Source organism: Hyperolius riggenbachi, chromosome 5 (genome assembly GCF_040937935.1).
Source record: "Hyperolius riggenbachi isolate aHypRig1 chromosome 5, aHypRig1.pri, whole genome shotgun sequence".
Taxonomy (NCBI): domain Eukaryota; kingdom Metazoa; phylum Chordata; class Amphibia; order Anura; family Hyperoliidae; genus Hyperolius; species Hyperolius riggenbachi.
This window is the reverse complement of record NC_090650.1, coordinates 341221178-341235383: the sequence shown is the minus strand read 5'-3', so window position 1 is coordinate 341235383 and position 14206 is coordinate 341221178. Positions and strand designations below refer to the sequence as shown.

At 45.2% G+C, this 14206-nt stretch overlaps 1 protein-coding gene across 1 annotated transcript in view; it reads left to right on the top strand.

Annotated features, from left to right (window-relative positions):
• The window catches only part of OPRK1 (opioid receptor kappa 1), a 142791-nt gene that overhangs the window by 50307 nt on the left and 78278 nt on the right, over positions 1-14206 (top strand). The window contains exon 2 of the mRNA XM_068234767.1: positions 3964-4283. Within this exon, the coding sequence (XP_068090868.1) occupies positions 3979-4283 (305 nt within the window). The 5' untranslated portion in view covers positions 3964-3978. The remainder of the gene's footprint in view (positions 1-3963; positions 4284-14206) is intronic.

Here is a 14206-nt window from a genome sequence, read left to right as displayed (position 1 = left end):
ACTCGTCGCTATGGCGACGATCGGACATGATGTCATGCGCAGTCCCTATCCTTCCCATAGCGAAGCCTGGAGCTGATTGGGAGGCTGCGCCATCGCGGAATCCCTGGGGGCTACGTATTACGGCGGTGATCGGAGGCGATCGGTGGGGACCGGAGGGATTTGGGGCAATATAATTAGCTAGCGAAGTGCTAGCTTAAGCATATAGTGCACGTTTTATTTTAAAAAATCCTCCCGGGGCCATGTGATCCCCTGCGGCGGCTAGCACGACCCTAGGTCAGGCTTACCGCCAAGGAGGTTAAGTACCCACTGGGCCTCCTTTGCTTCAGGGGCCTATAGAAGCCCCATAGCAGCTGCTATAGCTATTGCTACGCCCCGGATTTCAGATCACTGCAATCGTACAACTGTCAGTAACCATTGCTAAGGTCTGCTGCAACCAAGAGGACGAGAGTAGCAGACCCCCGAGTCTGACATCTAATAGTAGATACTTTTTAATAATTCCACACCAGGTCTGCAGTATCTGTAATGCTGTCTCATGATCTCCAGTCCAAAAAAGCTTATTTAATCAAACACGTCACATTTCACTGCGTCTTGCATTTGGTTATTTTTTTCTTGAATGTCATTTTTCACTCTTATGAATCTAAGTACAGACCAAATTTATGGTATCTGTTTCCTGCAAAGTCCTTAATAAATTAATAAGATAAGCTAAATGAAAGATCTTAGTCTGTCCATTTCTACATCACCAGAATTTGTCTTGCCTGTAGCCTTTATCTTATGAGTTTACAGTGCAGCAATGTATCATATAGTCAGTAATGTGATAACAGGCAGCTGCATGCTGCTTCTAGATACGGTATGTTCTTATCTAGTGCGTCGTAGGAATTAACATTGTTACTTTTTAGCAATATATGTCCTTCATAAAACTTTACAGGGTCAAGCACTCCTATTGTTCTTCACAGAGCCTCTTTCTATGACAAGAAAATAAGATAAATATCTTCATTTTACCTAGTTTGTGCTTTCAGTCAACAATAAAAGATTTTACCCCATGAACTGAAAAAAGTGAGTTTGAACAGTAAAACCCATATGTGAGCCTGCCTAGGCCTCGTTTCCACCTATCCGCTTCTGTCCGTTTCTGTCTGCTTTTCAGCAACATGTATCAATCTGTAACATTGATGTGCTGATAAAAAGCGGACAGAAGCGGACAGAAGCAGACAGAAGCAGACAGAAGTGCACTATAAGTGGAAATGAGGCCTTATAAAGTCTGTTCAGACACACAGTTTACTGTTACCTGGAACGATCATTAAGATTTCATAGATGTGCCATATAACAAATCAGGGATTTTAGGCTCATGGTGGCCTGTTGTAAATAAGCCCCACCATAGACCACAATGCTAATTTTAAAATGCATCAATCATGAGTTTGAAGGAGACAAAAGGAAACCGAGAGCCCAATATAGTGTAGTATCTCAGTGACAATTAGTCAGGTGTACAATAAAGTAATGGTTATACTCACAAACGTGGGATGCCACAAAGGAAACCACTGGATAAGCGGCGGGGAAAATTATAACCTGATCCCGCTCAGGTTTAAGAAGTCGCTCTCTGTAGACAGGAAGGAATGGGGATACACCCCTCCACCAAGGGTGCACTAGACAATTTGTAAAGCCGTAACACAGAGGAGCCAAGTAGAGTAAAATCGATTAAAAACTGTTAAAAGGGGAAGTTGGTGTACTCACCTCCCTCGTAGAAAGAAAGACCGGACAATGGGACGTTACAGTATAAAGTAACTTTTTATAAAAAGTTTCAAAGTTTCACGGGTCACAATCCCGCTTCATCAGGCAAAAATTTTTGGAGGGTACAAAATCAGGTCAATGGCCTGGCTGAGCACCTCTGTCGCCTACAGAGGTGCTCAGCCACGAACACGCTGAATCCAGTGCTGGAGACTTGGGCGCAGCAGCACAGGAGACTTCAGCGCAGCCGGCGCCACCATAGGCCGTAATAGAAACTATGGCTATAGCAGCCACAGGGTGTAACATCAGCGCCGTCAGAAGACGGAGCTGAAGTTGCTTTTAAAACAATAATTCGGCTTCCAGCTTTTGCTGGAAGCCGAATTATTTCATTCCCCCACTATCCATGGCGGCCTGGATGGGGAATAGTAATTAACACGCCCGGACTTGTGCGGCAGCAGGATCAGCCATATACCGGCTGTGCCCTGCGCCCAAGTCTCCGGTGTCGTTCTCTCTCGTACGCCTCAGCCAGGCCATTTACCCAATTTTGTACGCTTTAAATAAAAAGTTACTTTATACTGTGAGTAACGTACCATTGTCTGGTCTTTCTTTCTACGAGGGAGGTGAGTCCACCAACTTCCCCCTTTTAAACAGTTTTTAATCGATTTCACTCTACTTGGTGCCTTTGTGTTACAGGAGAGATCAGTGTCGGGAGTGGAGACAGGAGAGATCAGTGTCGGGAGTGGAGATAGGAGAGGTCAATGTCAGGAGTGGAGATTGGAGAGATCAATGTCAGGAATGGAGACAAGAGAGGTTAGTGTCAGAAGGGGTGAAGATGGGAAGGGTGGAGATGGGAAAACTTCAGTGTCAGGAGTGGAGAAGGGAGAGGTCAGTGTCAGGAGTGGAGATGGGAGGGGTCAGTGTCAGGAGTGGAGATGGGAGAGGTCAGTGTCAGGAGTGGAGATGGGAGAGGTCAGTGTCAGGAGCGGAGATGGGAGAGGTCAGTGTCAGGAATAGAGACAGGAGAGTTCAGTGTCAGGAGTGGAGATGGGAGAGGTTAATGTCAGGAGTGTAAATGGCAGAGGTCAGTGTCAGAGGTGAAGATAGGAGAGGTCAGTGTCAGGAGGAGAGATGAGAGAGGTCAGGTTCAGGAGTGGAGACATGAGAGGTCATTGACAGGAGTGGAGATGGGAGAGGCCAGTGTCAGGAGTCGAGATGAGAGAGGTGAGTGTCAGGAGTGGAGATGAGAGAGAGGACAGTGCCGGTAGTGGAGATGGGAGAGGTCAATGTCAGCAATGGAGATGGTAAAGGTCAGTGTCGGGAGTGGAGACGGGAGAGGTTAGTGTCAGGTGTGGAGATGGGAGAGATTAATGTCAAGAGTGGAGATGAGAGAGGTCAGTGTCAGGAGTGGAGATGAGAGAGGTCAGTGTCAGGAGTGGAGATGAGAGAGGTCTGTGTCAGGAGTGGAGACCGGAGAGGTCAGTGTCAGGAGTGGACACGGGAGAGGTTAGTGTCAGGAGTGGAGATGAGAGAGGTCTGTGTCAGGAGTGGACACAGGAGAGGTCAGTGTCAGGAGTGGACACGGGAGAGGTCAGTGTCAGGAGTGGAGATGGTAGAGGTCAGTATCAGGAGTGGAGATGGGAGAGGTTAGTGTCAGGAGTGGAGATGAAAGAGGTGAGTGTCAGGAGTGGAGATGAGGGAGGTCAGTGTCGGGAGTGCAGACAGGAGAGGTCAGTGTCAGGAATAGAGATGAAAGAGAGGTCAGTGTCAGGAGTGGAGATGGTAGTGTTTTTATACTTCTTATGTTGTCACTCGGGGGCGGCAGAAGGTTATACTGACATCAGCCATCAGCATTCTGTGTTTTACAATTTTCATTGAATAGTGCAGTGGGGCAGTTTTTTTTTGCACATAAACATACAGCAATTCCACAATTATCCCAGCAGCCTGTCAGATCTGGCAGGCTGTCAATCAGTGCAAATGTGGAAAATGAGCAACACTTATTCCTGTTCTCTGTGCTGCTAATAACTCATACAGGAAGCGGACAATACATGGACAAAGTACAGAAGTACCTCCACTTTAATATGTGGAAATCTCCCACTGGATTGTTAAAACACATATATTCCTAAATTCTGATTGATGTATCAATTCATCATTCTATCTATATGTATGTTTTTTAAATTGACTTTAATTGCTTTTTTTAATATGTGTATTAGCATTTTTTAACCAACTGAGGACTTTGTTTTCCAGGTCTTGAATTGTTTGATGCTGATGGAATCTCCAGTGCAGATTTTTCGAGAGGAAGAAATTGATTCTAAGACACCTGTCATGGGTTCCACATGCTCTCCCAGCTGTGTGCCTGTGTGCACTTCCAGCTGCTACACCAACTCTAGTTTACTGCTTGGCTGGAGTGACTATGAAAATACCAGCGACTATCCCGTGCTCCCTACTCATGAGAGCAATCACACCACCATCTCTCCTACCATCTCTGTCATCATTACAGCCGTCTACTCCATGGTTTTTGTTGTTGGTTTGGTGGGCAATGCACTAGTCATGTTTGTGATTATAAGGTAAGTTGTACCTTGTACAAATTAATGCATTTATCTGAGGGTTTATGATTCAGTATAAGATGCATTGATATTTGACGTAAGGCCTGTACACATACTAAATGTATGTCACCCAATGGGGATCAGGACCACCGTGGCCAAACTAGTACAGATGCATACTGCATACTGTTGTAATGTGGGTGGGAGGAGGCAGAGGGCAGATGGATGTCACGCCATGGGGAGAACGAAGCAGTGAAAACAAAGTTATCAGCTGTTGCTTGGACTAGTTGAGTCACCTGGTGGATCACTGGCTGAGTAGCTGTCGGGGGCTGGTGTACACATGCTGGATTAACAGTGGAGGCGGTCGATATCGGCCGCCTCAGCCAACTTTACTCAAGCATGTGTATGAGCCTATAGGTACATCATACACATCTCACCCTCCCTGCTTTCCTCACCTTTCTTAGTCTCTCATGAACTTCTTTCTCTCCTAAAAACTCTATCTTCCCCTGCACCTCCAAACATTCCCAGGCAACCTTTAGGGCTCGTTTCCACCAGTGCGGCGTGCGTCTCGTAGACGCACGCCAGCACTGAGCGGGTGGGTGGGATCGCAGGCGAATCCCATGAGCCATGTCATGCACAGCTATGGGAATCGCAGCCTCCGCCGTGAATTCTGTAGGGGGTTCCGGCCGAATCGCTACTGTAAGTGATTCGGCCGGCGGCGCCGTTATCCCCTATGGCAGAGTTTCCCCGCGTGATTTGCCTGCGGGGAAACTCTGCGAATTCGCGGCCGTTTCCGCGACAGTGGAAACGGGCCCTATAATCCCACTCTCATCTGCTGACACTCTCCCTTCTCCTCCTACTTGCAGCTGGTGATATATCACCTACCCCTGGACCACAGCCTCTCCACAGACAAACCTCCCCTCCCCACCTGCCTCACACACCCTATAGCTCTCCTCCTACTACTAAACTTATTCACAGATGTCGCATCCCCAGTCATCCCCCTCCCATAGCAGGTGCCTTGTGGGATGCCCATTCTGTTAGTAATACACTGGAACACATCCATGACTTTTTTATCTCGCATGGCCTCACCTTTTTTTGGAATTACTGAAACATAGTTACTCCCCTCAGACACTGTCTCACCTGCTGCACTGTCATATGGAGGCCTTCATTTCAGCCACACACCCAGACCTGGTAACAAACATGGTGGGGGTGTGGGCATCATCCTTTCTCAAAACTGTTCATTCAGCCCCCTCCCTGTTGCCCCTTCTTTCTGCTTCTCATCCTTTGAAGCCCACTCAGTCCGTGTCTACTTCCCTTTTCACCTCCAAATTGCTGTAATTTATCGCCCCCCCTGGTCCAACCAGTCTTTTCCTTGACTACTTCTCATCATGGCTTCCTCTCTTCCTGTCCACTAACATTCCCTCAGTCATCATAGGGGACTTCAACATCCCCATCGACACTAAATCATCCTGCCCCTACAAGTTTCTGTCACTTACTACCTCCCTTGACCTCACACTTTTGCCCACCACTGCAACCCATACTGACGGCCACACACTCAATCTAATCTTCACTAGTTGCTGTTCCCTATCCAAACTCATCAACTTTTCCCTCCCACTGTCTGATCATAACTTACTCAAATTCAACATCCTTCCATCCAGTCCCTACACATCCCCACGACACATTTCTGTACACAAGTTCTGCAACATTTGCAATCTCAACCTCCAAACACTATCAACCTCTCTGCATCCTCTTCTTACTCTATCCTCTTTTACTGACCCCGAGCTAGCAGCAGATCATTATAACATCACCTTAAATTCAGCCATTGCCTCTGTGGCTCCCTCCTCCACAGTTTACCAACGCTGGGCCCTTCGACAACCCTGGCTTAACGACGAGATCAAACTACTGAAACGCCACTCCCGGATAGCTGAAAAATAACTTGCCTGAGCATTTTCACAGTTATAAAGAGGCTTTGCACACACTCAGACAGGCCCTCGCAGCAGCCAAACATTCATACTTCTCCTCACTAATCTCCTTACACTCGCACAACCCTAAACTACTCTTTGCTACATTCAACTCCTTCCTCCAACCCCCACCTCCACCTCCCACTCCCTGCATCTCAGCCGAGGACTTTGTCTCCTTCTTTAGTGATAAAATCACCAACATCCGAAAAAGCTTTAACCAGCAGCCTCCTCTTTCCATACATATGCCAAACCTTACATCCTCCCTGTCAATCTTCTCACCACTAACAGAACTCACTGTCTCCTCTCTCATCTCTAAATCACGTCCCACTACATACCCTCTTGACCCCATGCCCTCTCAACTCATTACTTATTTATCCTCTACCATCTCACCTGCCTTAACCTCCCTCTTCAACCTTTCTCTCACCAAAAGCATCATTCCGTCCTCCTTCAAACAAGCCCTTATTATGCCTATACTCAAAAAAAACTTTTCTTGACCCCTCTTCCCTGCCCAACTACCGACCTATTTTTCTCCTCCCCTTCTCTTCGAAACTACTTGAGCTCCACGTCTATACTGACTTAGTCTATCACCTCACTGCTAATTCTCTGTTTGATGACCTCCAATCTGGATTCCGCCCCAGCCACTCAAACTGAAACTGCCCTACTGAAAGTAACAAACGACCTGGCGACTGCTAAATCTAAAGGCCTCTACTCTACTATTCTTATCCTCCTAGACCTCTCTTCCGCTTTTGACACAGTGGACCACCCCCTACTTCTCCAAATCCTCTCATCCATGGGCATTCAGGGTTTTGCTCTCTCCTGGCTTTCCTCCTACCTCTCAGACAGGACTTTCAGAGTTGCCTACTCCGGCACCACCTCCTCTCCACGTCCCCTCACTGTTGGAGTTCCCCAAGGCTCAGTCCTCGGACCTCTCCTTTTCTATCTATCTACACATGTGGTCTTGGTCAACTCATCAGCTCCTTTGGTTTCCAATATCACCTATACGCAGACGATACCCAGATCTACATTTCAGCACCTGTTTTGAACACCTTAACAGCTCGTGTCCCAGACTGTCTCAATGCAATCGCCTCTTTCATGTCCTCCCGTTTCCTGAAACTAAATATGGACATGACTGAAATAGTAGTCTTCCCACCTCACAACTCAATGCCCCTGCCAGGCATCACTAGTTCTGTTGATGGCACCTCCATAACACCTGTCCCCCAGGCTCGCTGTCCAGATGTAATTTTGGACTCAAGTCTCTCCTTCAAACCACACATTGACAAACTATCCTTCTCTTGTCGTCTCCACCTAAAAAACATCTCCCGCATCTGCCCTTCTCTAACACAGGACACTACCAAACCTCTGGTGCACGCCCTGATTTTTCCCGACTAGACTATTGCAACTCTCTGCTCTGTGGCCTCCTTGCCAACTGTTTAGCCCCGCTAGAGTCTATCATGAACTCTGCTGCACGACTCATCCACCTCTCCTCCCGCTTCTCCAGCCCAATCCCCCTCTGTCAGTCCCTCCACTGGCTGCCAGTTACACAAAGGATACAATTTAAAATTCTTACTCTCGCCTACAAAGCTCTCCACAACATAGCTCCTTCCTATCTAAATAAACTGATTTCCAGATACCATCCTACACGCAATCTCTGCTCTGCTAACAATATCGTTCTGTCTTCTTCCCTGATCACTACTTCCCACTCCTCCTTACAAGACTTCTCTCAATCCTCTCCCCTCCTCTGGAACACTCTCCCTCAACACATCCACCACTCACCCACACTTACTATTTTTAGGCGCAATCTGAAAACTCACCTCTTCAGGCAAGCATACTTTCTTACCTAGGACACCTCAACCACTAACCACCATTTCTACCACTCCACCATTTCTACCACTCCACACACAGCTTCCCTTTACTGTCCTATACCTTAAATGTCTAGATTGTAAGGCCTTTTGGCCAGGGCTCTCTTCCCCTTTTGTCTCACGATGCGGTGTAATAGGTGAAAATACCCCCCACCTTTTGTAAAAACATGTAGTTAATTTGTTCACTGTATTAGCTGTTATACCCTCTTGTATTGTATCAAGTGTTGTATTGTATACTCTGTATTGTTATACCTATGTATGCTATTGTACAGCGCCGCGGAAGATGCCGGCGCTATATAAATAAAAAATAATAATAAATAATAATGAGCACCTCTTGAGAGCCACACAGCCCTTGTCACAATACAGGGGAACAGTTTAATATAGTCCAGCTAATACGGAAGAGTTAGTGACACTCTCAATCTTACCTTGATGTCTGGTGGCACTTTCCCCTGATGAAGCCCCACTAATAGGGGTAAAACGTGTTGGGTCTAATGGGGTCATGTGGTTTGAACAGTTTGCTTGTTTATAGCAGTTTATATTTCCCTAATCCCTATCAGAGCAAAGAGCTTTCAGTTCTCTGACTTTTAGAGGCTGACTGCGGGGTGTAATTTCTATCTAATTTATACAGACTATACGTGAATAATTTTAGTCAAATTTATTTAAAGTTACATTTTGGTCTAGATAGGACTTTTACCTTTTGATTAAGTAATTCATTGTGTTATCCCCTGGTTGTCTTGAACTGTGTACTTCTATGCAGTGTATATTCACTTATCACCCTGATTGCTATTAGAATTTGTAATTTTGGAGTTAATTTGGCTTTGAAAATATTTCCCCGATATCCCAATAGACATGTGTTCCATAGTATTCATGAATTTTGCTTATATATTGAATGTGATACTGCAGCACAAAAGTGCACTTTGCTCCAGTATCTCATTCTTTTTTTATGCTCCTAACAGGGGACTTTTGTCACAAAATGTTTTGTTCATTGTAAATGACTCTCCAATTTCCTGTCATATAGTAGTCAGGAATGGTGATTCCATGGCCCATATTATTATTATTACTGATTTATAAAGTGCCAACATATTCCGTGGCGCTGTACAAAGTAAGAAACAAACATGGGATACATAATAATACAGACAATAGTGCAAACCAATACACAAAATACATATATGGTGACAAAATACAAAACAATACAAAATACAGAATTGGTAATGACAGTGATGAAAGTAGCATGATGAATAAAATGTACAATGAATTCCAAGACACAAAAGGAGGAGAGAGCCCTGCCTTGTGAGCTTACAATCTAAAGGAATGAAATTAACTTTTTCTCCTAAATTTTCTCACATGAGATAATTTTTCACCTTCTCTTTAAAATAACTTTTCAGCACTTTGCAAATGAAAAAATACCAAAAAGAAGAAGAAAAAGTTCTATTCAATTTATTTTGCATATTTTCTTGCTTGCTGGTGGTCTAAAAGGCATTTTACTGACAGGGTGTGAACATATCACCTAAGTGAAGTCCTTTGCTGTAGTGAGAGCAGTATAATAGAGTAGCAGCGAGTACTCACATTCCACTATCCAAGCAATATAAAACAGGTTGTTGGTGAATCAGCTCATCTGAAAGTAATACATTAGTCTTGGCGCTAATGGGCCATTCATTTTCAGAGGAACACACACTCTGCTTGGCCTTGGGTCAGTTTAGCAGCATCATCCATCAATCACACATTTATAGTACACCAATGTGTTCTTCTACAGAGTAATGAACACGGCAGTCTAGGGTGAGAAATCTGGTTAATGTATTTTGTGATTGTAGCCAGATATATAACCAGCAGATTCTGTACTGCAGTAACCATGTGCTTGTTTCCAGCGCCAATTCACGTCTGTAAGTTCATAAATAGAACTCAATGGTCTGCTTTTGGAGGCAGGAAATTTAAGCACTATTAGATTTCAGAATTGCCATGGGGATGGTGGTGGTTAAAGCGGAATATAACCCTGCATTTCAACTTTGCTCTAAAACATTATTTACAGCATATTATATGCAAAAAGCATTTTTTTTTTACTAGACCAGCATTGGAAGGGTTAAACACAGAGGTTTAAAGTTCCGTGGAGAGATATGCAGAAGTTCAGATTGTTACGTTCTATTTAGTTGAATGTATCTATTGATAAATGTTACACACTCTTTGGCTGTCCTCCAGCTCCTTCTCAGTCAGAGAGATGAGTCACATTCAACACTTAGATACATTTATGTAAATAAAATGTATCTGTGTCAGCTTCGGATGCATCTGCAGAAATCTCCAGGAACTTTAAAGCTCTGTGTAACCCTTCCAATGCTGGTCTAGTAAAAAAAAAAAAATGCTGGTTGCATATAATATACTGTAAATAATGTTTTAGAGCAAAGTTGAAATGCAGGGTTATATTCTGCTTTAAGGTTAGGTGTTCATGGGGAGGGTCTTACGGTTAGGCTTGGGGGGTGGGTTGTTACGGTTAGGCATCGGTAGAGGGAGGGTTCAGTGTGAAAAAAGGGTTACGTCAAGTTGTAGTAAAATATTGGTATTAATATTCACTGATATTTTACCATTGCCAATTTAAAAATGTAGAATATTGGTAAACGCACTGATATTGTACTTGCCGAAATTGGGCGCACAAATTTCCAGTTGATTGTTTTTCATGCACGCCTGTTTTTACCTTTAGTTTAAACTCATAGCTAGTTAAGTGTTGATCAGTATGTATCACCTATGTAAGATGATATATGAGAGTCCATCCTGAGATAGAAGAATCAAAAGATGTTATGTGAAAGAAAACATACTCTTTGTTAAAACACAAAATGTGATTTTAGGGTAATACCTTTTATAATTAGTTTTCCTGCAAGCTTTAAAAACTTTAGGTTCCTTCTTCATGTACGATACAAAGGCTTGGTTCTGATCCAGTTTAGAGATAGCTCGAACCTCCGATTTTTGGTTCGCGAACCTCGAACACGAACTTCCGCAAAAGTTCGGTTCGCGCAAACCGCAATAGACTTCACTGGAGAGGCAAACTTTGAAAACTACAAACATTTATGCTGGCCACAAAAGTGATGGAAAAGATGTTTTAAGGGGTCTAACACTTGATTTTTTGCATGGCGGAGTGGGGTTGACGCCAAAAGTCCCGGAGAAAAATCAGGATTTGACACACAGCAGCGTTTTAAGGGCAGAAATCACATTGCATGCTAAATTGGAGGCCTAAAGTGCTTTAAAACATTGTGCATGTGTATACATCAATCAGGTAGTGTAATTAGTGTACTGCTTCACACTGACAGACCAAACTCACTGTGTAACGCACCCGCAAACAGCCGTTTGTGTAGCGACGGCCGTGCTGGACTGGTGCGCACCATGGCCAGAGTGCAGGCGATAGCGGTTTTCAAGCCCATACGCTCGCCGGGCTGAGGTAGCTTAATGAAAGAACAACAGTGACTGTCCAGCTGATCGAATTTGGTCTGTCCACAATGAAGCAACAACCTTGTTATCTTGGGTGTGCCTCCCTCCCCCCCCCCCCCCCGAGATACTCATATAGCCGGCAGTCATTGCTCCATTATGATACGCAAGCCCCTTCACTGCGGCAAGGTAACGATCACGAAGGGGAATTGACACATGTACATGCCTTTTGTTTTGTTGTTACAGCTGCAGTGCAGCCAGAAAAATTGGCCAGGCATGTACACGCACCACAAAAATTATTATAACAGCCGCTGCTAGTAGCAGCCTTAAAAATTCAGGAAACCGCCTGGAGTCCTGGACCCTGTTGGTGGTGACGGAGAAGGCAGTCAAGCGGCCTGCAGGCAAAGATGCTGTGTGGGGAGCGACTTAGTCTTGGGGCAGGCAGTCACACGGCGTGCAGGCAGAGATGCTGTGTGTGGGGACTGACTTAGTCTTTGGGCAGGCCTGACCGTGCTTTGCAGACCACGTGGTCAGATGGACCCGCCTTGACCCAACGCTGTGTGCCAGAGATGACACCACTTGCCTTTCAACATCAGGGTACAGTTTGGGTATCACCTTTGAGAAATAATTGCGGCCTGGTATCTTCCACTGCGGTGTGTGGCTTTGCTTTTGTGTGCTGCTTTGCCTCAGGTGGTCATCCCTTTGCAGTTTGTGCTTTGTCATCATGTGCCTTCGTAAGGAAGTTGTCCCTATGCGGGTCTTGGTCTTCCCACGGCTCAATTTTTGGTGGCAGAGAGTACCGATGGCATTGCTCTCATCTGAGGCAGACACACAGAAAAATGTCCACACTGCTGAGCCCTGGGGTGATGGCACTTTGGTGGTGGCGGCCGACTGAGTGTTAAGTGGGGTGCTAGAATCAGAGCAGGAGGAGAAAGTGATGTCACAGTTCCGTGCGGAAGATGAGGAAGATGAGGTGTTCTGTGTTAAATAGTCAACTACGTCCTGACAATCTTGGGGGTTGTTGGCACGCGCCTTCTGAACACTGTACTTTGGTCCAGGGCCGCACTAAATCATGACAGCACGACCTCAAACAGACTTGCCGGGTGGCCTGCCTCTGCCTGTTTTGCCCACATTGGTGGGGATGAAGTGAAAGGTATGCACTGAATTGACTAATACAATGTGCAGTCACACAGGTGCAGTAAACAGGTATGCAGTGATTGGTATTACAAATGTGCAGCTGCTACACACACAGGTACCATGAACAGGTGCAGTGACTGGTATATAACACTGCATGCGCTCACGTAGATAGGTGCACTGAACAGGTAGGTATGCAGTGATTGGTATTACAAATGTGCAGCTGTCACACACACAGGTACCGTGAACAGGAGCAGTGACTGGTGGTATATAACACTGCGTGTGCTCACGTAGGTGGGTGCATATTACAAATGTGCAGCTGTTACACACACAGGTAGTCACTGAATATGCTGGGCCTGGCAGTGGCACAGTAGGAATTACCAAGGGGCCAAGGGCCAGCTGCGACTGACTGACAGGGCTGTATATGCAACACAAGTGTCTGTAGGACACACACACACACACACACACACACACACACACACAAAAAAATAGATCACAAGAACAACACTAGCTCTCAAAAGAGCTGTTGAGGGGTGCTTTTTAGCAATAAGTATCAGCAAGGAGCAAGCTAACAAGCCTAACAAGAGCCTAACTAAGCTTTCCTTATGTCTACAACAGGTTCCTCTCCCTTCTATAATTACTGCAACCACACAAGTGAGGGAAATGGCTGACATTGCCTGCCTTTTAAAAGGAGGCGGGCGGGGCTCCAGGAGGGAGTGTAGCCTGATTGGCTACCCTGTGTCTGCTGACTATGATGTAGAGGGTCATAGTTGACCCTAATGATGTAGTATAGGGGGCGGGTCAAACTCGCATATAGTTTGCGGTTCACCGCGAACGCGGATCACCAAAGTTTGCGTGAATAAATTTGCATGCGAACCGTTCAGGCCATCTCTAATCCAGTTCTGCATCATGCTTGAGAAGAACCTTAGGGCCATATGCAATTAACTTTTTCTCCTGTATTTTCTCCTAGGCAATAATTTTTCATCTTATGTTTTATATAACTTTTTAGGAATCTTCAATTGAAAAAGTACCAAAAAGGAGGTGAAACAGTATTGACAAAATTATTTTCAGCATTTTCTTGCTGCTATCATTTTAGGGGACAGCGGACAGCGGTTGTCATGATATTGAATGCTGTTACTGCCACATACCCGATCTAGCTCTTTTGACTAAGATTTTCCAGCATGCTGGGTAGATGCATTTGACCGATTTTGGCCCGAAATCGACCGACTCATTGATCGGGTGGACATGTTAAAGCCCAATATTCATCTGATTTGATAGAATTATTGAATCAGATGGTCAATCAAGACGCAAAATTGTTAGATGTATGGCCAAACTTAAGGGCCCATTCACACCGGGGTACTTTTTGGCATTTTCCAGTGCTTTGCAGATCACCGGTGAGATAATTAGGGGTATCATATAAAGCCTCTTTGTGGACAGGCTTGGGGAGGATGAGACAGGATGGGGATCAGCATTGGGGAGTCTGTACAGTGTTAGATTGTCTGTGGGATCAGATGTAAATGCAGAGGAGAGGGAAGGAACTTACAAAACAGTGTAAGAGTGCCTGAAAAGTGTCATACTTCCTGTG